Genomic DNA, 22,328 nt, shown 5'->3' on the forward strand with positions numbered 1-22,328 from the left:
CCCAATTATGCCCTTAACATTAAAGAAGTAGTCCTTTTTAATATTGCTCAATTCTCTAAAAACACAAATAGAGGTGGTTTAGTAAAATCCACATTGCTTTTATTAATTTCTTAATAGGTGTTACTTTTGCTAAGGTGACACTTATTTAGGGACCGAGGGAGTACCAATTATATTAATGAGCTGGTACTACGAACATTTTTTCTGACGCCCTTAACCGAGGCTACCTAATGAGGACTGGTTAAACAAGACCGACAGACTTTTAGTCTGACAGGCTTCTAAAAATGAGGTGCACATGTTAACTTATACGAATCCCACACCAGAATGGGAGAGAAAATAAAGAACTTTATAAAGCACAACACAAATTCACATTGTACGTGCGTTTTTTAGGCTCGATGTGGCGTTGTCCAAAAGATAAATACGTCTGGGTCTAGGTCCAAAAGTTGCGTACCATGAGCTTGAATCGTGACAATTTTTTATAGATGAAAATTAAATCATCATCGATCTTGCCAAGACTTTTCTGTAAAAACATCAACAAAAACAAACTAAATGTAAAAACATGCCGAAATTCAAGTGAAAATCTAAGTACTCTTTTGGTTCTTGGTCTTTCAATTCAAGACCTATGAGTTTCAGATAAAAACTATATCATTTCTCACAATAAGATATAAGAAAAAGATATCCTATGATTTGGAAACCATAACTTCACTTTAAATTAAAATACATAAATTTCTTTACCTTTTTATTTAGTCCATCATCATAAATTATAAACTAAACACTAAAATATGTGGACATTAAAGTTCCTTTTCTAGAGATAATTTAAATCACATTTAAATTAATTTTATCAAAATTTTATGAAGACAAATGTACACTATAGACATATCTATTTTGTCGTCCAAGATACCAGACAACAATCACCACACTTCACCTATTAATAGCCACCAAACCACCCGTTTAAGTGTATGTGAATATCAGAAGGAAGAAAATGGGGAACGAATTATTGGTTTTTGTGGTAATGGTGATTGTGCAATTAGCGTTTGCTGGAATGATAATAATATCAAAGCTAGTTATGGATGGCGGAATGAATGCTTTCGTTCAATCAGCTTATAGGCCTATGTTTGCCACCATCTCCATTGCTCCCTTTGCGTACTTCTTGGAGAGGTATTCTTCCTACTTACAACTTCAAAGTTTCTTATAATTATTATTATTACATTACTTTACCACTAATATATAAGCCTAAGTTCAGGAACATGACCCTGGATATATAGGAAGTATGCGGGTTGAGGATTAGGGTAGAAGGATATAGTAGGCAGTGGCGGAGCCAGGATTTCCGCCGAGGGGGTTCAAAATATAAATGAGTAAACATACGAAGAAGCCTAAGGGGGTTCAACACCTACTATATATATATAAAAAATAATTTTAACCTTGTAAAAACAGTGTTTTTTTCCACCGAGGGGGTTCGGATGAACCCTCTCGGCTCTATGTGGCTCCGCCACTGATAGTAGGTAGCCAAGTGTTGTTGTACTTTTATGTGGGCGAGGCAGAGGGTTAATTTTCTCTTCTCATCTTCCCCTTATTTAGTAGTATTAGTCAGTATGTGCATAGTATCTTATTCTTCACTTTTTACTACTAATACTTGTTGCTTCATTTGCTTTGTTCATATTGCGATTTTACTGTCGTTATTTTGCTTTGATTATACTTCTTTTGAGCCGAGGGTCTACTGGCAACGATCTCTCTACCTCCACAAAGATACGAATAAGGTCTGTGTACATTTTACCTCCCCAGATCACATTTATGAGATTACACTGGGTATAAGTTGTTGTAGTAGTTGATGAGGAACAGGTGTGCTTCTTCCATTTAGTTGAGGGTACTTTAATCATTTGATAGAATTGAATCAATTCTATTGGCTAAGTAAGGAATATACTGTGACTGCTTCATAAATTTTTTATTTTTATGTTGCTTTGACAGTTGTACACTTTGCATGGGATATCTTCCGCATGCCAAGTTATTGCCAACTTCACTGTTCATTAATAAAGATGGTGCTTATGTTAGAGCCAAAAGTAACTCTTTTAATCGAATCATATCATTTTCTACTACTTCGCAGTCCGCATAATTGAAGATCATATAGTACTGTTATTTATACTAAACCAAGTGGCCCGTATGTTGTAGATAATCGGGCGCATAGCAAAAGCAGTGCTTTTGCTATGCGTTTGATTTGTCTGCAAAAGTATCGGCCACTTGGTGTAGTATAAACAACAAAACTACATTAATCTTCTTAGGCGGATTGCGGAGTATTAGGAAATGATTGTTTTATCTAAAAGAGTAACTATTTGTTTGGATGCTCCATTGACCGTGCATATTTTTATTTACTGTTAATTTTATTTCATGGCTAGTAGTAACTCTAAATTAAATTAGCTCCCGATACTAACGTTATGCAAGGAAGTACACAAATTATAACCAGGTGGATCACTAACTGTTGTAATGGAATGAAAAGAATTCTTTTACCCTTAGTTAAAAATTTCGGGTTCTAATTTTTTTTTGGTCGAAAAGGAAATTTTATTTCAACCAGTTGGAAATATTTACACTGCCTGCTCTTTGGACTATAGAGTCAGGTTTCTCCATAAACATAATTTCTAATCTACTCTACCCACTGTCCATTATCTCAGGCTCAAGCATTGTTCCTGGACAATTTCCCTCAGTGTGTACATTATATGACTAACATGGGTAACTATTTAGAGTATCTAGGACTCCTTTCCATTTACAGTTTTGGCCAATTATATGTAGCAGTAGTACTATTTCTCTGACCCTTGCTGTTTTCTCTTTTCTTTGTCGTTGGAATCTTCTGTTAGTTTTAAAAATGGTTAAATATCATCATTGTCTCTTAATTCAGTTTTTTTTTTTCCCTCATCCTGACAGGAAAACTAGACCCAAGTTGACGCGCTCTATTCTTTTCCAGATATTTTTGTGTTCTATTTTCGGGTAAGCAATTTCTTTTCTGTTGCAAAACATATCTATACAGTTAAACCTTTTCATTACGGTCTTGTTAGTTTTTATAGTTTTTGGATTTTACAGCAGTAGAGCTATACACTATAATAATATTTGACGTTTCAATATTATTTGGCTGTTGTAGATTAAAAAAATTGTATAAGAAATTTATTTTTTATGTTATAAAAGATAACAAAATTATTTAAAATCACAAAAGATATTCATGAATACTTGTAAATTAAAGAAATCTAATACATCATTAATAAACTTTGAATCTTGCAATATTGAATATTAATACGAGCATATCTTTCAATGAAATTATTTTTTAATAATAGAAGTATGTACTGATATAATATTCTTTGTATGAAAACAACAAAAGTTGAAAATAAAAAATTAAATTCATTTAATATTTGAGTAAGATTGTTATTGAAGGGTAAGTTCACAAAGAATAAACCGTTATAATGATGGATGTTGCAATTATAGGTAAAACGTAACATGATTCCATAAAAACGTGATTGTTATAATAATTAATAAATGCTATTATAAAGGGTGGTTCTTTTAGAGCGGCCGGACTTATTTGGGATCGAATCACCAATTTTTACTTATTTAACTTATTTGGGATCTTGCCTTAATTATTGTTGTAGTTATACTTTCTATTATAACTTGTTTTAACTTTTTTTTCTTGTTACCACGAATATGCAGGATAACAGCGAACCAAAACATATATTTCATTGGGATAAAGAATTCAACTCCAACAATTGTTTCCGCCATTGATAATCTAATCCCAGCTTTCACGTTTATCATAGCCGTACCCTTGGGGTAATTAATTTCTCTCAACTTAAGTAGTACTGTCCAAAAGTTAAAAAAAATAAAATAAACTGGAACAGGATTAGTAAGGGCCTGTTTGGAAAGCCACCTGGTAATTGGAATTGGTGTAATTACTAGGGTAGTAATTAACACAGTAATGTAATTACAATGACCTGTTTGTTTGTCATAACGTAATTATAGTGTAATTACAAGCGTGCTGTTTGGTTGTACAAGTGTAATTACACAGTTAATTTAATTTTTAAATAAAATTTAATTGTAAAAAATTTAAAATTTATATTTAAAAAATATTTGCCTTGATAAATGATATTAAATTAGTTATTTAATAACACATTATTTCTTGAAAATATATTAATTAATAATCATATATTTGTAACTAATATTGTAAAAAATAATTGATATATATTTTTCAAATTAATAATTTTTAATTTTAACTAATTATAAAACTTAAAAGAAAACATTTTTTGTGAGAACGTCATGGATTGGATAAACTTTTTTCTGTGAGAAAGTCATGGATTGGATGTTTGACAAAAAAATAATATTTATAAATATAATGCCATTACATTATTCAAATGTTTGATACAAAAAATCCATGAAATGTAAGTGTAAAATAAACAACATGCAATGTGTAAGCAAATAACTTAAAATTGAAAATATAGCCTCAATTCAAAATCCAAAAGAAAAAGTTTAAGATAATACTCTTATGTCAAATTCCAACATAACATAAGTAAGTTTTAGCGTAACTTAAGTAAATAATTTAAAAGAAATGGAAAATATAAGTCTATAATCTCATTCACAACGAAATTCTACTTTAATAACGTCACTCGTTATATGCCAAGTTTTTTAATGACTCATTCTTTCCAATATTAAGAGGTGTAGTTTCAAAAATTAGAATAATAATATGGTTATGCTAAATGAATAAAATAAATACGAGCAATAACATGGAATCACAAGAAGTAAAGGTTGGGAATGAGAAGAAAGGAAATGAAAAATCAATAATATAAAAAGAAAAATACATTTTAAAAGATAAAAATAATTCAAAAGTAAAAATAAAAAAGAAATAAAAATAATAGAAATTAAAAAAATTAAAAATCTAAAGAAATTAAAATATTAAAAATAAAAAGAAATTAAAATAAACAAAAAAGAAACAAACTAAAAAGTAACCCTGTAATTAACCCTCTCACCACCCCCCCCCTCGAGAATTGGAGAGTGTAATTACACCCTCTCAATTACACCCAATTCCCACCTAACTGTGTAATTACTTGGTCAAACAAACAGGTCAAAATGTGTAATTACACCAAATTCAATTACGTGGGTGGCTTTCCAAACGGGCCGTAAATAGCTGTAAGTAATTTTAATTTGTGGCTGCAGGGTTGAAAAATTGGGGTTGAGAAGTATAGCAGGACAAGCCAAGTTTTTGGGGACAATAATATGCGTTGGAGGTGCCATGCTACTGTCATTATATCATGGCAAAGTGGTTATTGGTCAATTGGGATATCACTGGAAATATGCAGAAAGTACAGGGAAAGATGTCAATTCTGCCCATTCCAACTTCTTTTTAGGACCCTTTCTACTTATATTGTCCAGTCTTACTTATGCCATTTGGTTAATCATTCAGGTAATACTACTCCCTATTTTCTTATTGTTGAAGAGAAAACATGCAAGTTACTCAATTTAATCTTAACAGTTACGACATATATCTTGCATTTATTGATTTGGTGCATACACCGACTGCGAATAATTTTTTACTTATTCTTAAGTCAATTTTTTTTTTTTTTTTTTTTGGGACTAATTAGGCAAAGGTAAACAAGAAGTATGCAGCTCCGTATACATCCACAATGTTGATGTGCCTAATGGCAAGTGTGGAGTGCGTCATCATTGGCATTTGCGTCGTCCCTAAAGTTTCTGAATGGGCTTTAAATCCCATTAGAGCTATCTCAGTTATCTATAATGTACGACTCTTTCGCCTTGTTATTATTTTAAGTATCAAACAAGTTTATAATTTTTTCGTAAGATTTTTATCTTTTAAGTATTTTATATCATTAATTATTGTGATTTATAATATTTTTTTTTATATAATTCCTAATTATGTTAAATTTTATTTCAAAAAATTTAAAGACTCTATATCCGAATTTACAATCAAAATTGACACATAAATTGGGATATAGAGAGTAATGTGTCAAACATGTTAAAATAGGTAACTTGTCTATTTTCAAATTACCTATGTACTCCACTATTCTCCTCTCTTTAATACTCTTATAGTTTTCATCACTTTTTTCTTCTTTTAATTACAGAAAGATGACCAAAAAGTATATATACTTAGTCTTGATTTGTTTATGATGATAAGTTTTATTGATGTTGACTACAGGGAGTTGTGGCGACGTCATTTACATATTTCTTGAGCTCGTGGTGCATTGAGAAAAAAGGTCCTTTATATGTCTCGATGTTCAACCCATTGCTGTTAGTTATTTCCGCATTTCTCAGTTTTTCGCAAAATTTCTCGCTTGACTTTGCCATTTCACAAATTAATAGATTATCGGAATATATCGTAAGAAGCTAATTAGAGTATAATTTCTTACTAAACCATTTCACATTTCTTTGACCATCTTAATGAGATCATTTATTTATTGGGAATGTTTGTTGACGATATATCAGAGTTGTAGGGTCAATCATAGTAGTGATGTCACATGGGCTTTAATTTCGGCAAAATGATTATTTAAGTGCATTTAAATAATGGATGACAAGTGAATGTATTCGAGGATTTCATTGATGTAAATAAAGAAAAAGTGTACAAACATATATATAGTCGAATACATCAAATGTGTAATTGTATATAAATACAATCAAATACACATGTATTCAATTCTAATGGTCACCCACTAGAGGCGAAGCAGATATCATCAGATTAGAAAAGCCAAAATTTGCAATGCTTAACGATTACAAACAGGTAGTACGGATGAATTATGGACGATTATATTTTAGGAAAAATATTCGGGAGTGATTTTTCCAAACTCTAGCTATTTTGGATAAATAAGAGCATATGTTTGCTCTATCATTTAAAATTTCCTATTAGTTAAGCAGTTAAACTTATGGATTTGAGTTGACCACAATCAATATCGGATCAAGAAAACCCCATATGGGCAAAATATGAATTGTAATAAGTACGAAATTAATCTCTTGCAATTTGTGGGAGTATGAAATTAATCTCTTGCAATTTGTGCATTAGGTTAGTTATTAGACAATATATGAAAACCATTTACGGATCCAATTAATTTATATCACATGCAATTATGTCATTCTGAAATGCTTAACATCATTAACTCCACTTTTAATATTATTTCTCCATTATTTGGTAATTTATTTCTACCTAGCTTCAATAATTCTAGATATTGCTTCTATTCAATTTATCCAACACACTTAATATATTAAGTCATTCAAAAATGCTCTAAGTCATTCCACTTTTATATAATTTGTACTATGTTTAACATCTAAGTTATTTTACCAAAGAACATCAAAGTTTTGATAGATTTTTGTTCGATCATATTAAATTTCTAACCATTTGTTCAATAATTTTTTAACACCACAACTTATATAATACACATATCGAATAATTATTCAAATGGTGTCATATAAAGCGGGACACATGATTAAATTCCAAAGCATTACAACCATTTTATGTTATTTAATTGTCTTCACACTTTTTATAAATGGTACTAATTGAAATACAAAATATGTCATTTAATCATGCAACTTCGTGGAACTTAAAATATTTTAAGGATTTAAGACTGTTGAAATTTATATGTTTCGATGATCGACAAAGTGAATGAATCAGAACCAGGTGAATGAACCAAGTCCATGAACATATTCCATCTCAGAGTCCTACTACGAGTAGAACTCTTGAATAACGAGATTTTGAGATACAGACTTAGCAGACAGGATCTAGGAGTCCTTAGAAGAATCATCTGAGATAAACTTCAGACTCCCATCAAGCATATCTCAAGCCTTGTGATAAGCAAAAAGTTGTCTCCATCTCAAACACTATCTCTCCTCAAGATTCTTATCCAAGAAGGTCTATGGACATGTTCAATTCCATCTCAGAAACAGATGCGAGATAAAGTGAATGAACCAGGTACTTGAACCTGGTCCATGAACATGTTCCAGCTCAGAATCCTGCTGCGAGTTGGATTCCTGAATTTAAAGAATCTGAGGTAAGGACTTGGCGGACAAGTTACAGGATTTCTTGCCATAATTATCCAGGATGAGCTTCAGACCCCTAAAGGAATATGGAAGCCGCATGACACGCAAGAAGCCTAAGTCAACTCAAACCCTAATTCTCATATTGAGGCTCATCGTGTAAGGTTTATGTTTCAGCCAACTAACTGCGCACCAAAGGCTATATATATATATATCCAAAGTCATGTCTTGAAGAATCTTGCACACTCACATAGAGAGAAAAGCAGAAATCGTGAACATAAGTGAGAGTATATCTCAGAGATTTTTGATTGGCCAATGAAGTGTTGCTCTAAATGAATGACCAGATTGAAGAGCCTGTTTTCTTAGCTTATGCTTTCAAGTCTTCAAGTCTAATTATTTTGTATTAGTATTGTTATCGAGTTCGTTGTACCTTTCCAGCTTTCATAGAAGCAATTGTCATAGGTACAATCATTTGTCAAATTCAGCTTCAAGTTGAGGGCAACTTGAAGTGGGCTCGATAGTCTAGGCCGATTATTGATATAGGAATTAAGGATTAGTTCCTAAGTTGTAGAGTTTGTAATCTGAATTTGCAAAGGCTTACAGTTGTATTGGAGTTTTGGTAAAAATCTTGCAGATGTGTAGGTACTCTTAGTTTTTTTTTTTTTTACCCTTTTGAGCCGGTTGGTTTTCACGTAAAAATATTGTGTCCATACTCTTCTGTTCTTTATTATTCGACTAACATACTCTTGGAACATGTAGAGTAACCCTGGTCTAATCTCTAGGCGAAAATCAGGTAAAAATTAGAATAGATATTTGGTCGTGTAAAATAACAAAGACATTTTACGTTAAGTATTGTGTTACCATTTTGCCTTTGAACTTCAAAATTTTAGGTTGTGTTTGGTATGAAGGAAATTGTTTTCTAAAAAATGTTTTTTGAAAAATAAGTAATACTATAGTTTTTATGATTTTTTTATGTTTGTTAAGTAAGCAAGAAAATATTGTTTCATACGCATTTTATATGTAATCTAGGAAAACACTATAGGGCTGGGACTGGAAGGTCGGAGGATGGATTGGTCAAGGGGTATCGAGGTTGGGGCTGGGGTTGAGAGCGGTTGGGGAGGGGAGGAGATAATTAGCTTAAATTGCCACTCATGAAACTTGTTTTTTCTACGCTTATTAAGAAAGTCATTTTCCTGACTTTTTTAAACTTATTTTTCAAAGTATTTTGCCCATGGCCTAAAACACTTTGTCTACTTTCGCTTTGCCTGCTCCACCATCTTTTTATCACTTTTATTAGTTCTTTTAGTTGTATATAATTTCATGTACTTATTGCATGCTTTGCTTGCTAGTTGCTGCACCTTCTTTTTATCTTCTTCCACTGCAATCATTTTTTTTTTTTTTTTTGGTTTTCGGGTACAGACATTTCCTATGTGGAGTATTTAATTGCTTCACTCATGTTCTTGGCTTTAAGTGGTTTCCTTTTTAAATCTTTAGTCCTTTTAGCTTTGAAAAAGCCACATTCTGAGACTAAGATTTCCTTTTAATCAAAGGAAATAATAGACGTGGGTGATTTGATATGTCTTTTTTGTTATGCTTTTCAATGATGCTTTAGTAGTGTTTGCTACGGACAAAATATAGATATATATAGCTACCTAAGACGGACTTTAATTCTCATAACTTTATGGTTTTTCCCATTATGCAAACATAAGTTGTAAGACGTTATTTTATGATATATGTTCCACTACTAAAGAGTAAAGACTGGTCAAGTTCTCCTTTTCTAAATATTTTAAAATTGATTATTATCCAGCATTATCTTGTTTCTTTCATATGAAGTGGAGTATTATGTTCTCTGCACTAGCTCTTAGCTAGGGCATCAATATAGCTGTCAATAATCATGAATACGAGGAAAAAACCTGCATAAATATTGACTGACCGGAGATGGATGTAGCCTTTGGTGTATGTGTTCAACTGAACCTAGTAATTTTTACAAAAATAATAGTTACGTGTAAATAAAAATATCAACAAATATTAAATTCTAAACCAATAATATCAAAATTAAAAAGTACCGGAAGTTTAGGTTAAATCTATCAACTCTAAATTCATAATTAGCCTTTGTAAGTCGTGTCTCATATAATAACAATTTTTTTTTTTTTTTTTTGGGGTCTAAACATGAATGTGATTCTCTTTTTCTTTTTCGTTATCAAACATTAACCAACCAGGCATCACCCACCTTGTTGGACATCTAAAGCAGCTTATTGATGGGAAATCTACGTTGGGCAATTTGCACGATTGTCCTTATTCGGGGTGGTCTTTACTTTTTAGCCCTCAAATTGCTGGTCTTTAATCTTTACCCTTCGCATAAAATACCCTAAGATTTTGGGTTCGAACCCCCGCTCAGTAAATAAAAAAAAAATCGCAAGGCAGAATTTCGTTGCAAAATTAGGTATATTAGGGCAAATGTTAGGCCTTAAGGCCAAATTTTTGTATAATTTCAGCATAGTCAATTTTTTTTTTTTTTTTTTTGCCTTAAGGCAGAATTTTAAGGCAAATGCTGTCTTATAAGGCAGACTTTTCGGGAAGCTGTACCTTGCGAATTTCTTTTTTACTGAGCGTGGGTTCGATCACAAAACCTCGTATATTTTCGATCACTTTTTTAAACGAAGACAAAAATTGAAGACAGCACCTTTGAAGGATAATCCGTGCAAAAAGGGGATCTACGTCCCTATCCGTCCATACAGGCCCATTTAAAAAAAATAGTTGGGCTAGAAGCTAGCATATCCAGCTGATTGTTTTCAGATAATTGCACGGTTTGTCCTTCATAAGGACTGGTCTTTAACTTTTACTCTTCAAATGGGCTGATCTTTCATTTTTCCCTTCCAAAATCGAACTTATGCTTAGTGGGGCATAAGTTCTTTAAGAGCGTGTGGTATAACTTGTAAGACATTATGATGAGGAAAAAAAATTATGCCCAAGGAACAAATTGTTTGACTTGAGGAACTAAAATTAAAGACTAGCACAAAATAGGGACAAAAGTGCAAATGACCCGATTGATTTTATCATAAAATGTCTCTTTGAGATGGATCTCCGGCAAACAGCCTATTAGTAAAGCCCAAAGCTCACGTCTTGAGCTGACCGATTCATGAGAAAGTGTCACTTTGTCCCAAATCTTTGTTTCTCCATTAAAAAAATATGGCCAGATCAGCTTAAACCCCCAAAACATTAATTTTAAAAAAAAATACGCGTTTTAGTTTAAACTTGTACTGTATGTGTATATTTCTGGTAACGAGATAATCACCGTGTCTGTATAACACGCAATCCCAACCATTAGTTCAATAAAATTTTAGCGACATACCTGTGATTAAATGTTTAAGATGTGTTGAAAATATATCAAATCGAAGAAAACAATATGTATATTATCATTCCAAACTAATTATGGGTTGCGTTGTATAGGTTAATTGTTAAACACCACGAGCACAAACCTATTAGAATTAACGTGAGATACTAACTACTATTCCCTTAATTCGAACAATTTATTGTTAGGTTTTGAAGTATATATACGAGATCCATGTCGACACGTTGTATTGATTTGTTAATTTCTTTGGGATATAACTTAATTACCACAAACTTCATCTATTTTTATGGTTACTTTAAATTTAATAGCTCGGATTCGAAAAAATCTGTACTCATATTCTTGATTACATATCTATTACTATTATTACTTTTATTATTACTTATGTTAATTATTAATTTTATTATTAAGCATGTATTAATAATAATAAGAAGATTAAAATGAAGCTCGATCCGGGCATACTTTCTTAGAATAGATTCGGGTCCAAATCTTCAATTTTGTTTTAGTTATATTAGATGAAATCAAGAGGAACTTTAACTTTCCAAAGATTAAGGAGGATCCCCCAATTCCGCCTTGCGAAATTGATTTTTATGATTACTAGTAAGAAATTAAGGTGAATGAATTTAAAGATCACAAATTTGAGGGCAAAATTTAAAGAAAAGAGAAGGGCAATCCGAAAAAAATCAAACTAGAATAAATGAAAAGTGTCAATATAAAAATCTTTGTTTCTCAAAAAAAAGGGAGAATTATATATACATAAGAATAGTATATTTACGAAAATATGACGATATTTTTTTAGTTTATGTAACAATAGATTTCTTACAAAACATATACAAAAATTTTCGCTCAAGGCTTGAAAAATTCTCTCAAAAAAATAACAATGAGTTATGGATATTTGGCTTAAAATTTGGCTCAATATTTTGTGTATGAATAGTTGTATGAAATATGTATATCTGGTAGAAATGGGTGAAAAAAAATTTATTTGGAAATTGTATGAAATATAGTAATTTCAAATTTTCACATTTTCATAATGATAATAAAAAACGTATGAAATATGTATAAAATAAAATTTGTGTAAAGTTCATATCACTTTGAAAATTTAATACAACTAATCATAGAAATATAACAACAACTATAAGTGTATAATACAAAAAATCATGTTTAAATAAATAACATAGAATATTGAAATTACAAGACCAACAACCAGAGAGGAGTAGGCTTTCAATGTGCTGCTCTTTTTTCTTTTTTATTGGTCAACAAGCAATCACTATCCAACTTTTTTAAACTTCAAACTTGGTGAAAATTAGTTCTTTAGATCTGCTATTCTATTCTTGTTCACTAAAATAATAATAATAATATTACTAATAATAGTGAACAATAATAATAGTACCTAATAATAATTTAAAAGTAATAATAATAATTTGCTCACACAAGATGGTGGGTGCCTAGTAATAGTAATAGTAATAATAATAATAGATGAAGAATAATAATAAATAATAATAATTTTAATTTTTCCAATTTATGCGTGAAGGAGAATGAGGATAATTTTAATTTTTCGAGATCATCAAGATATTTAATTTTATTGTTATATTTTATAAATAAGGAAAATAATTAATATTTTAAATATAAGTCTTAACTAGTATTATTAGGTTATTTCCTCTTAAAAAAATATGGCCAGATCAGCTTAAACCGTTAAAACATTAATTCTAGAGACATTTACGCGTTTTAGTAACTAAACTTGTACGTATATGTGTTCCTTTTATGTTTCTGGTGCGAGTATGCTAACGAGATAATCACCGTTTCTGTATAACACGCAATCCCAATTCCCAACCATTAGTTCAATAAAATTTTAGCAACATACCTGTGATTAAATGTTTAAGATGTGTTGAAAATATATACATAGAAGAAAACAATATGTTATTATACATATAAATGATACTCCCTATGTTTCAATTTATGTGTGAACCTATTTCCTTTTTAATCCGTACCAAAATGAATGATCTCTTTCCTAATTTAGAAACAAATTCACTTTATGAAATGATTTACAGCCACATAAATTTTCAAGACTTATTTTTGGTATAAATTTCAAAAGTCTTCACTCTTTTTAAATGTAGTAATCGATCAAATGGATTCACGAAACGGAGCGAGTAATATATATTAAACAATGAACATGAAATTCTTCCGAAAGGAGAAAGTTGGTGGATAGTCCATCCTAAACCCAAAGTCAAAACACCATATTTTAAAAGCTTCTATTTGCTGGCATAAATTTTAGGATTGGAATGTCCAGATAATTGCAGTTCCAAATCACACTTAGCTCCTTCTTGTTTCAATTTCATCTGTTTTCATCTCAAGACTTTCTGTTTCCGACTGCGATTTCTCCTTATCCTTTCCCCATAAGACACCATAGAATCCCACAACTGTCAAGAACGATCCTACAACTCTGAAATTCACAAACAATAAATAAATGAATTAAATATTAAAAAAAAAATAGAAAACCAACAAATTGGAATAGTGAAGTAAAGACTTACGTTCCAACATATAGTTTCTCACGAAGCAAAGCCCAACTAAGAACGGCCGTAATGATTAGCATCAAAGGGTAGAAAACAGAGACATATAAAGGACCTTTTCTTTGTATACACCATGAAGTTAGACAATACCCTAATGCAGTGCATACGATTCCCTGAAATTCACTGTTAAATTAGATTAAGAAATATACTAACTGAACAATTTTAAAAATTTATTAATGTAATTATTAATTACGTTGTAAAGAACGGCAATAGTTCTCATTCGGTCTAGAGACCAAGCAGCTTTGTCATGAACAACACAAACACCAATGATTACACATTGAAAACTTGCCATTAAGCACATCAACATTGTACTTGTGTATGGAGCTGCATACTTCTCGCTCACTCTTGCCTGTGTAATAAAAATAAATCAAAAAAGAATAACACAAATATAATGGAAATTACAACTTTTTTGGAAACAAATTACTTTACGTATAAGAAAATATGAAAGAGAATTACTTGGAAAATAATCCACAATGAGTAAGAAATAGTGCTAACAATAACAAGAAACGGTCCCAAGATTAAGTTGTGATGGCCGCTAGAGTTGTTTTTCTCAGTCTTTTCTGCAAATTTCCAATGGATGCCAGATTGACCAATTACAATAGGTCCATGATACAAGGAGAGTAACGTTGCACCACCAACACATATAATTGTACCCCACACTTTGGCTTGCCCTGCCTTAGTTCTAACCCTCACTTTCTCCAACCTGCAAAAATTTGTAGTAAAGTTTTCTGGGATTAATAAGATAGTTTAATATATGCTCATATTGATTTGAAAAGTAAGTAGTAATTAAGATATTATTACCCAAAAGGGATAGCTAGGAGAAAAGTGGCAGCTGGAATTAAATTTGATAATGCACAGGCGATTGTTGGAGTGGAATATTTTAAACCAACGAAGTATGCAATCTGATTCACCATGAACCTGCATACTGGAATATCAGGAACTGTGATCCTCAAATGCAAATACACAATTTCTCTAAATACGACGAAAACAAAATAAAGTTGAGCGACTTGATGGCCAATTACCGCAAGTGACAGATACAGCTAGAGTTCTGTCTAATTAGCCATTTGAATTAAAATAGGGTGATAGTTTGAGATAGAGTGCTCATTTGTCACTCCGTATTCTGTAAAATTGATTCCCTTGCTGCAAGAATCCGTTTCCATTATGAACATTCTATTTAATTGTATAAAGTACTAGTTATGACATGGATGATGGTGCTTGAAAGAGAGAGAATACTTACCCGGAAAAAGAACATAAGAAAATCCAGAAAAGTATAGATGTTGTCAACTGAGGCCTAGTTTTCCTGGACATAATATAGCAAATCTGATTTAGCAATTGAATTCTCAATAATTAGAGTTAGACTAGATTACTCCCTCATGTCTTTTTATTTGTCGCTTAAAGTTTTGGCACACCCATTAAAAATGAGTATAAATTTTATGCATTGACGATATAAAGAAGTTTTAACTATCAGGTCACTTAATCTTAAGAGATATTTGACTAAATCGCCATTATCATTTTCTTAAATATGTAATTATTGACAATATGGCTTCTTAGAGTAGTAAAGGGTGGAGTAGATAAAAAAAAAAAAAAAAAAGTACAGTAATTAATACCTTGTTGATTTCTAAAGTAACAAATATTTTGGACAATTTTTTTTTTTTTTTGGTCTAAACTGACAGAAAAACCGGAGGGAGTATCAGATACTATATATTCAGCGTCATCCTCATTCATACAACGACTTAATTAGACTCACTTCAGATTATGTGAGTAGATAATCAGTAGATACATTTCAATTTGTGATTAAATGAGGGGTACTTAATTACCTCTCGAAGAAGTAAGCAAAGGGAGCAAGGAAAATGGTGCCAATTATTTGGCGATAAGCAATGTGGACGAAAGGGTTCATGCCTGCATCCATTGCAATTTTTCCTACTATGTTCAGCCCTGCATCGCCAATCTGCACCATAACCATTACTACGACAGGCAAAACATCGTCACCCATTTTTTGTTTCCTATTCTTGGTATCTTCTGTACGGCTGTTTGGGTGTTCAAATCTAAAAGATGGAGAATAATAAGATATGATGGTGTAACAAGAGCTTGAAGCTCTGTTACCAATTTCGTAAGAGAAAGAAGAAGAAGGAAGAGAGAACAGAGAAAAGAGGAATTTTAGATATTTCATTCAAGATATGACTTTAAGATAAAGACTATTCTACTTAGACGGCCGCCTGATATGACCCAACTGTGCGTCCCTACCACAAGATACTGATCGAGATTTGTTGACATGATCAGAACAAGTGGGAGTGGATGCCAGCTGTGGAGATTCCCCGGTCAATTTGAGCTTTCAGTTGTGGAATCTAACCCGAGTACGAATTTTATCCAATACAAAAGTCATTTTTTAGTGTTTTAACTGGAGGAAAACATTTTGTCTTAAAGGGAAAAAGAAATTGTCCTTTGTTGTGTCTAAAAGATGTTTTTTTTTCACACAAAAGATGTTGCAACTTGTAATTAAAAGAGGATGAAGAGAAAGTTAGCACCGAGGAGGAACGTGCAAATGCGAGTAACTTTCATATTTCTTTTCTTTGATTAATAACGTAATTTTTTTTTTTCTTTTCTTCTCGGCTTGTTTCTCCTTAAATTGTTAATCATAATTTGTAAATTTTGATTGTACATGATGACTTATATTTTATTTTTCTAAAAAGGTTAAAAAGAATATATAACATAAACCACACCAACGGTGGATGGAACGAGTCCAACTTACCATGTCGTGTGGGTGTGGCCACAGAAAGACAACAAACATAAAAACTGCTAATTGGTGAAGTAAAGAAGAATCAGGCCTAGGAATTTAATAGCTTAGTTGGTTGGCTATTTGAATTTTCACTTTATTGGTGAGGATTCGAATCTCCACATTGTGAACCCCTCTCCCATTTCCCCTTTCCCTACCCCCTTTGTAATTAAAAAAAAAATTAGAAAAAGAAAAAGAAGAAGAACCAGGCAAAAATACTTCTTAAAAAATTATTATAAATTGATCGAGAATCGTGTGGTCTAAGATTTAAAGTTTAATAAAAATAAAATATTAGATTACTTTTTCATATTTGTCTAAATTTTAAAGGATAAAATAACCTGATATCAGTGTATATAGAACTTAACATTATTCATGAAATTAGTTGAAATATGCATAAAAAAGTTGTACAGTACTTCTTAAAAGGAATAAGGGCAGAAGAATAAAAAAGGGCGATAACATTGGGAAAAGAACAAACTGGGGACAACTATTTTCAGGAACTGACAACGTTCTCCTAGCAGCACTAAAATTAAGCTGAACAACTGACTAGTGACTACTTCTACTAAGTAAAAGCCACAGCAGCCACAGCAAAAAATAAAATAAAAAATGGCTTGGGTCTCATTCTTGCCACCATTTTTACAAGCTTCAACTTACATTATTGTTCTGATTTCTTTATTTTCCTCTTTTTTTCGAAACCCAGTTCAATGTCAGTGTAAAAATCCACCAGTAATCTTCAACTTTGGTGATTCTAATTCGGATACTGGTGGACTTGTTGCTGGACTCGGGTACCCCATTAACCTCCCAAATGGTCGAACTTTCTTTCGCCAATCAACTGGTCGTCTTTCTGATGGTCGCCTTATTCTTGATTTTCTCTGTAAGTCCCTTTTTCTTTTTTCATTACTTATTTCTTACTATGTCCGGTAAAAATAGATGTCCAAAATAGTTGTTATTTTAGAAAATCAAAGATATGATTAACTATTACTAGTTTTTACCTTTAGTACCCTTACTCAATAAATGTGAAGCTAGATTAATGAAGTGAAATAGAGATCAGTATAAATTGAGATCAAAGACTTTTCTTGGATCGCATGAACTGTACATTGGGAAGTATAAGTGTACAACGTTAATGTGGATGTGTGTATTTGAACTTTGAAGTCGGTTGGATCCACTGCATGTATTGATTGGTGGGTATTAGGTAGAGAGTCATATCTGTGAGAGATTGTGATGAATATTTGATTGGGTCCTACATGATTTTGATGTTCGTGAGCATCTGTATTTCATAATTCAATGCAGCTTGACTATTTGTGCAATCAAATTGAGGAAATTAACAGCATCGGGTTGCACTAGCTAGCTTCCAAATTTATGGTCCTGAATGTTCTTGTTAGAAGTTTATTTTTACACCATACATTTGATAGTGAAGATTTTGACTGGGTAAACTGTGATCTCTATCTTACATAATGTATAGACCATTCACTTTGTTAACCTTTAAAGAAAGGCTGAAGGGAAATTGTTGAATATTTTTATTTCATATAACAAGCTAGTAATTTGAAAATGTACTTTGCATCATTTCGTTTACCTAGTCTCTGTTCTATATTGTGATACTCTTGTAATTATCAAATTACTTAAAATTAATAGCTCATTGATGATTGAAATCAGTGTCCAGAATAAACTAACGATCTTCAGACGATGGAAATACTTGCTTTATTAAACCCCCCACAAAAAAAAAAAAAAAAAAAAAAAAAAGTAGAAGTTCGAACTATGAGATAATCAAGGTTCTCTTTTAGATATTTAACGTGCATTACTGATATATATAAATCTTGCTTCGTTTCTTCTGCGTCCTGCAAAATTCTTGAAAGAATTATAATTTCTTAGAGATATTCTTGTTCATCTTTCAGTTAATAAAACGTGAAAGGTAATTAGGAACTCAATTGTCATGAATCTTATGCAATGTGCAAAACCACTAGGAACTTAGGATTATTATGTCTCCTGCTGTATGGAGACAGAATATATAGCATTTATCTTCATTGTGCAAACAATGGTTATGGTTGGTTCTTTTGGTTCACGCATTCTTATCATGTGCTTGGGAATATAGAATATTTGGCAAATAAAAATTAAGACAAGCTTGAAGGTTGTAATAGGGATTGCACTGAGGAATGTTCCCAATGTTCTCATGTCATTATTTTTCATAAAACTTTCAAATATTTTTTATGCCTTGCATTTTTCTGGGATCGGTATGGTCCTCCAGAAGCACTGCTTCCGCTCCTACTATACGTGAATCAATTATGGCATAGGTTATAGTATATCCACTTTTTAGTTTGTTATGGATACCAATGAATCTGAGCTGAGCTTTTAGTGTTGTCAGTGCAGGTCAAAGTGTTAATTCACGGTTCCTGAGCCCATACCTAGACTCTGTGGGATCCTCTTTCTTGAATGGAGCAAATTTTGCTATAGCAGGATCTTGTTTACTACCTAAGTATGAACCATTCGCATTAAATATTCAAGTCATGCAGTTCCTTCACTTCAAGGGTCGCTCAATTGAACTTGTTAGTACTGGTAATTCTTACACTTTCCTTTTATTCTCTGTACAGATCTTGTCTTACTCTCATCTTATCATTTTTCATTCCTTTCGCATTTTGTGGTTGTGTTTTGGGGGGTGGGGGTGTGTTGGTGGGGGGGGGGGGAGGCGAGGGTGATCATAAGGATCTGTCCTGATATTCTACTTATTTCCAGTGTGTATTTGCTTTGAAAATTTGATACCTATGAACTTCGAGGTTCTTCTAGGAATATCTAGTGTCAATCTCAGTAACGCGCATTTGCAATGTTGTTATGAACACAGACTGTTAGTAAAATGGAAGCTTAGTACCTAATATTAAAATTGAAACCTACATATCTCCCTCTTGTTCCAGTTTAATAGCTAGAAGGCACATTTAGTTTCAAACAGGTCTCTGTGTCCTACTTTTTTGTCTTTCAGTAGATCTTTTGGGAGCTGGTGGTAGATTACAGAGGTTATCTTTAGATATTTATCTGCAAGAATATACCTATTATTCAATCAACAGAATCGGTAAAACGGGAAATTGCCGAGCTATGTCCAAATAAAAGTGGTAGAACTTTAAACTCTTCTACATACCCTCGGAGTTACTGTATTGGGAGTTACTGTATTGGCTATTCTTTGGTGAAATTGTGTTCGGCTAAACTACTGAGTTTACATGTGGTGAGGAATTGGAGCCCAGCTCGTTTATATTCAAGAATATCAGAGGTATTAGAAACATACTTTAAGTAGTGTGCACCATGTTTATTTGGATTATAGATAATGTATATCTAGTTTCTTGGATTTTTATTCTTTCCGGTGCTGATAAAATATAAAAATAAAAACAAAAGAGTCCTGTGCTCAGAAATGTGAATATGATCTTGACTCGGTTTCTTATTGTTACATTAAGGTTCTGGAAATTTAGTTGGTGATGAAGGATTCCACGATGCTCTCTTTATGATAGATATTGGACAAAATGACCTTGCTGGTTCATTTGCTAAGAACCTGTCTTACACGGAAGTAGTCAAGTTGATCCCCTTCTTTGTCACAGAGATCAGGAATGCAATTCAGGTAATTTCTTCAATCGTCACTCGCTCACTTTTTCCTGCTTCCCTACCGAAAAGAAGCACAGCGGAACAAGAATATCAATAAGTTAAAACAAAGAAAAGCATAGGAAGGATAAAGTTTGTTAAAAGAGTTGGCATCGCAGGGTCAAAGTTTTTATAGCTTGAAGTAGATAGTTTTAGAGTTTGTCCATTCCCTCAAACTTTCCAAATGTAGGTCATATATTCTCAAGGAGGGAGGAAATTTTGGGTCCACAACACTGGGCCACTAGGATGCCTGCCTCAAAAACTTACTCTGGTTCAGAAAGTTCCCTCTGATCTTGATCCACATGGCTGTCTTGCAAATTACAACTCTGCAGCAAAACTGTTTAATGAAGGGCTGCGACAGTTGTTGCAAGAGTTGAGATCTGAAATGAAGGATGCTACTATTGTGTATGTAGACATATATGCTATCAAATATGATCTTATAGCCAACTCCAGCAGCTATGGTAAGCATAAAAACTTTCTCGTTTGGTTAGCCAGCTAAATTTCCCTAGTTCTTAGATTGTCAATAATCAGAATGAATCTACTAAAGTTGGTACTGGAAGGCTGATATTATTAGTTAAACAATTGGCAGAAGATTTCATTTCCCTGCTCTTGTAATCTAAAATAGAAAAGAGGAAAATGAAGAATTTGGCATCTCGCGACTGAAATCCAATGGTCGCAATGTCAGATTAATTCTCAAAGTAATATGTTTCCTTTATTTCATATCATCATGTAGAGAGATTCAACATAGTATATACTTGAGAGTTACAGACCGTTTTAAGATAGTTGGCTGCTTACTAAAAGCTACTGGAAATTCATATGTGATGATTCTACATTTGCAGGCTTCTCAAATCCGTTAATGGCGTGCTGTGGCTACGGAGGGCCTCCATACAACTACCATAAAGGAGTGACATGTGGCCAGCATGATTATCAGGTTTGCAGTGAAGGGTCTGAATTCATAAGTTGGGATGGAGTTCATTACACAGAGGCAGCTAACAGAGTTATAGCCTCTAAGATATTGTCGATGGAGTATTCCACTCCACGAATCGGCTTCGATTTCTTTTGCCATTGATGGTCATTTGCTAGAATAAAGTTCAAGCAGTTATCTCAGTTGTTGAAGAGAGAATGATATTCTTCGGGAAAAATAGAAAAAAAGGATACCATGTTGTGTTCATGTTGCTGGTTCTTAGAAAGAGGCCAAGTTGAACTCTTTGCTCTTAGTTTTGAAGTCAAGATTCCCTAACACTGTTTGTTTCAGTCCACTTGCCTCTCTGATTTTAGGCATGTAGTAATTTATTTCGTAGCTGAGTATTATGATATTGTAGCATTTTAAGTCTTGTTTTCTTTAGTTCTGTTGCAAGTAATTCACATCATGATATGTCATCCAGTTGACATAATCTCAAATATAATATTTCTTGTGCATCAACGTATATCAAGTACATTCATGAAAACTACATGAATCTGCTGTCTTCTTTTTCTAAGAAAGAAGAAAGAAAAGAACTCTTTAGTGTTGACTTTCATATTGATCAGAAGAATGGTTCAAACTTCAATGAACCAACTTCTTTGTTCCTAGTTTTCTAGTTGAATTTACTCAATCAATTTTCTCTGAAGGCTCCTATGTGATAAAATCCCCTAAGAATGCCATCTTCCTTTGATGAAGCGCTCGACACCTCTTAACAGTTACAAGTCCTCAGTCCTCCCTGCCATAACCTGTTTTTAAGGCGCGGTTGAGAACAACGAATTCAATGTCAGTAGTGTTGGATTTGATCCCTATTCTTATATATGCAACTTAAGCATCCATACAGATGTCAATTCATGAGGCTTTTCGAATTCACTACTCTATTGGCTTTAAGCATGCATTCATAGCAACCGATTTGGTCTCAAAGAACGCGGGCAAGGATCTCGAAAGAATGACCAGACTATTTTCTTATGTTTCCAAGATAGAAAAGATGGGGTTAAACTTATTAAAATGATTGATTTTACTTTAAGAAAATGCAAAGTGTCCTGTATTATGCAGTGGAAAAGAATCTTC

The 22,328-nt window shown here is 32.5% G+C and overlaps 3 protein-coding genes across 6 annotated transcripts; 2 read left to right on the plus strand and 1 right to left on the minus strand.

Annotated features, from left to right (window-relative positions):
- The first annotated feature begins 882 nt into the window (after nucleotides 1-882).
- On the plus strand, nucleotides 883-6,364 carry LOC132062130 (WAT1-related protein At1g09380-like). Its single transcript, XM_059454768.1, has 6 exons — nucleotides 883-1,155; nucleotides 2,911-2,973; nucleotides 3,682-3,798; nucleotides 5,176-5,422; nucleotides 5,601-5,756; nucleotides 6,173-6,364. Exons 1-6 carry the CDS (start codon nucleotides 980-982, stop codon nucleotides 6,362-6,364), a joined length of 951 nt encoding a protein of 316 aa, XP_059310751.1. The 5' UTR covers nucleotides 883-979.
- Nucleotides 6,365-13,581: 7,217 nt separating this feature from the next.
- Nucleotides 13,582-16,105, minus strand: LOC132064397 (WAT1-related protein At1g09380-like). 4 transcript variants are annotated; one of them, XM_059457361.1, is made up of 7 exons: nucleotides 15,732-16,105; nucleotides 15,152-15,214; nucleotides 14,716-14,832; nucleotides 14,410-14,617; nucleotides 14,204-14,263; nucleotides 13,876-14,027; nucleotides 13,582-13,787 (listed from the first exon to the last, which is right to left on the minus strand). In XM_059457361.1, exons 1-7 carry the CDS (start codon nucleotides 16,082-16,084, stop codon nucleotides 13,658-13,660), a joined length of 1,083 nt encoding a protein of 360 aa, XP_059313344.1. In that variant the 5' UTR covers nucleotides 16,085-16,105; the 3' UTR covers nucleotides 13,582-13,657. The 4 variants fall into 4 exon arrangements, with proteins under 4 accessions (XP_059313344.1, XP_059313343.1, XP_059313342.1 ...); XM_059457360.1 differs by having other exon boundaries at nucleotides 14,371-14,617; nucleotides 15,732-16,104; XM_059457359.1 differs by having other exon boundaries at nucleotides 14,108-14,263; nucleotides 15,732-16,103.
- A 1,171-nt stretch (nucleotides 16,106-17,276) lies between these two features.
- LOC132064398 (GDSL esterase/lipase At1g09390) lies at nucleotides 17,277-21,718 on the plus strand. Its single transcript, XM_059457362.1, has 5 exons — nucleotides 17,277-17,558; nucleotides 19,049-19,234; nucleotides 20,119-20,279; nucleotides 20,490-20,760; nucleotides 21,139-21,718. The coding sequence occupies exons 1-5, from the start codon at nucleotides 17,291-17,293 to the stop codon at nucleotides 21,366-21,368; spliced, it is 1,116 nt and encodes a 371-aa protein (XP_059313345.1). The 5' UTR covers nucleotides 17,277-17,290; the 3' UTR covers nucleotides 21,369-21,718.
- Nucleotides 21,719-22,328: the final 610 nt, after the last annotated feature.

Source organism: Lycium ferocissimum, chromosome 7, assembly GCF_029784015.1.
Source record: "Lycium ferocissimum isolate CSIRO_LF1 chromosome 7, AGI_CSIRO_Lferr_CH_V1, whole genome shotgun sequence".
Taxonomy (NCBI): Eukaryota; Viridiplantae; Streptophyta; class Magnoliopsida; order Solanales; family Solanaceae; genus Lycium; species Lycium ferocissimum.

Coding starts and splice junctions, on each gene's coding strand:
- LOC132062130 (XM_059454768.1), top strand. CDS start 980: ATGGGGAACGAATTATTGGTTTTTGTGGTAATGGTGATTGTGCAATTA. Junction 1,156..2,910: donor TTTGCGTACTTCTTGGAGAG/GTATTCTTCCTA, acceptor TCATCCTGACAG/GAAAACTAGACCCAAGTTGA. Junction 5,757..6,172: donor CTATCTCAGTTATCTATAAT/GTACGACTCTTT, acceptor TGTTGACTACAG/GGAGTTGTGGCGACGTCATT.
- LOC132064397 (XM_059457358.1), bottom strand. CDS start 16,084: ATGAAATATCTAAAATTCCTCTTTTCTCTGTTCTCTCTTCCTTCTTCT. Junction 14,618..14,715: donor CTCCTAGCTATCCCTTTTGG/GTAATAATATCT, acceptor AAATTTTTGCAG/GTTGGAGAAAGTGAGGGTTA. Junction 14,028..14,107: donor CTATTGCCGTTCTTTACAAC/GTAATTAATAAT, acceptor AGTGAATTTCAG/GGAATCGTATGCACTGCATT.
- LOC132064398 (XM_059457362.1), top strand. CDS start 17,291: ATGGCTTGGGTCTCATTCTTGCCACCATTTTTACAAGCTTCAACTTAC. Junction 19,235..20,118: donor AATTGAACTTGTTAGTACTG/GTAATTCTTACA, acceptor TGTTACATTAAG/GTTCTGGAAATTTAGTTGGT. Junction 20,280..20,489: donor AGATCAGGAATGCAATTCAG/GTAATTTCTTCA, acceptor TTCCAAATGTAG/GTCATATATTCTCAAGGAGG.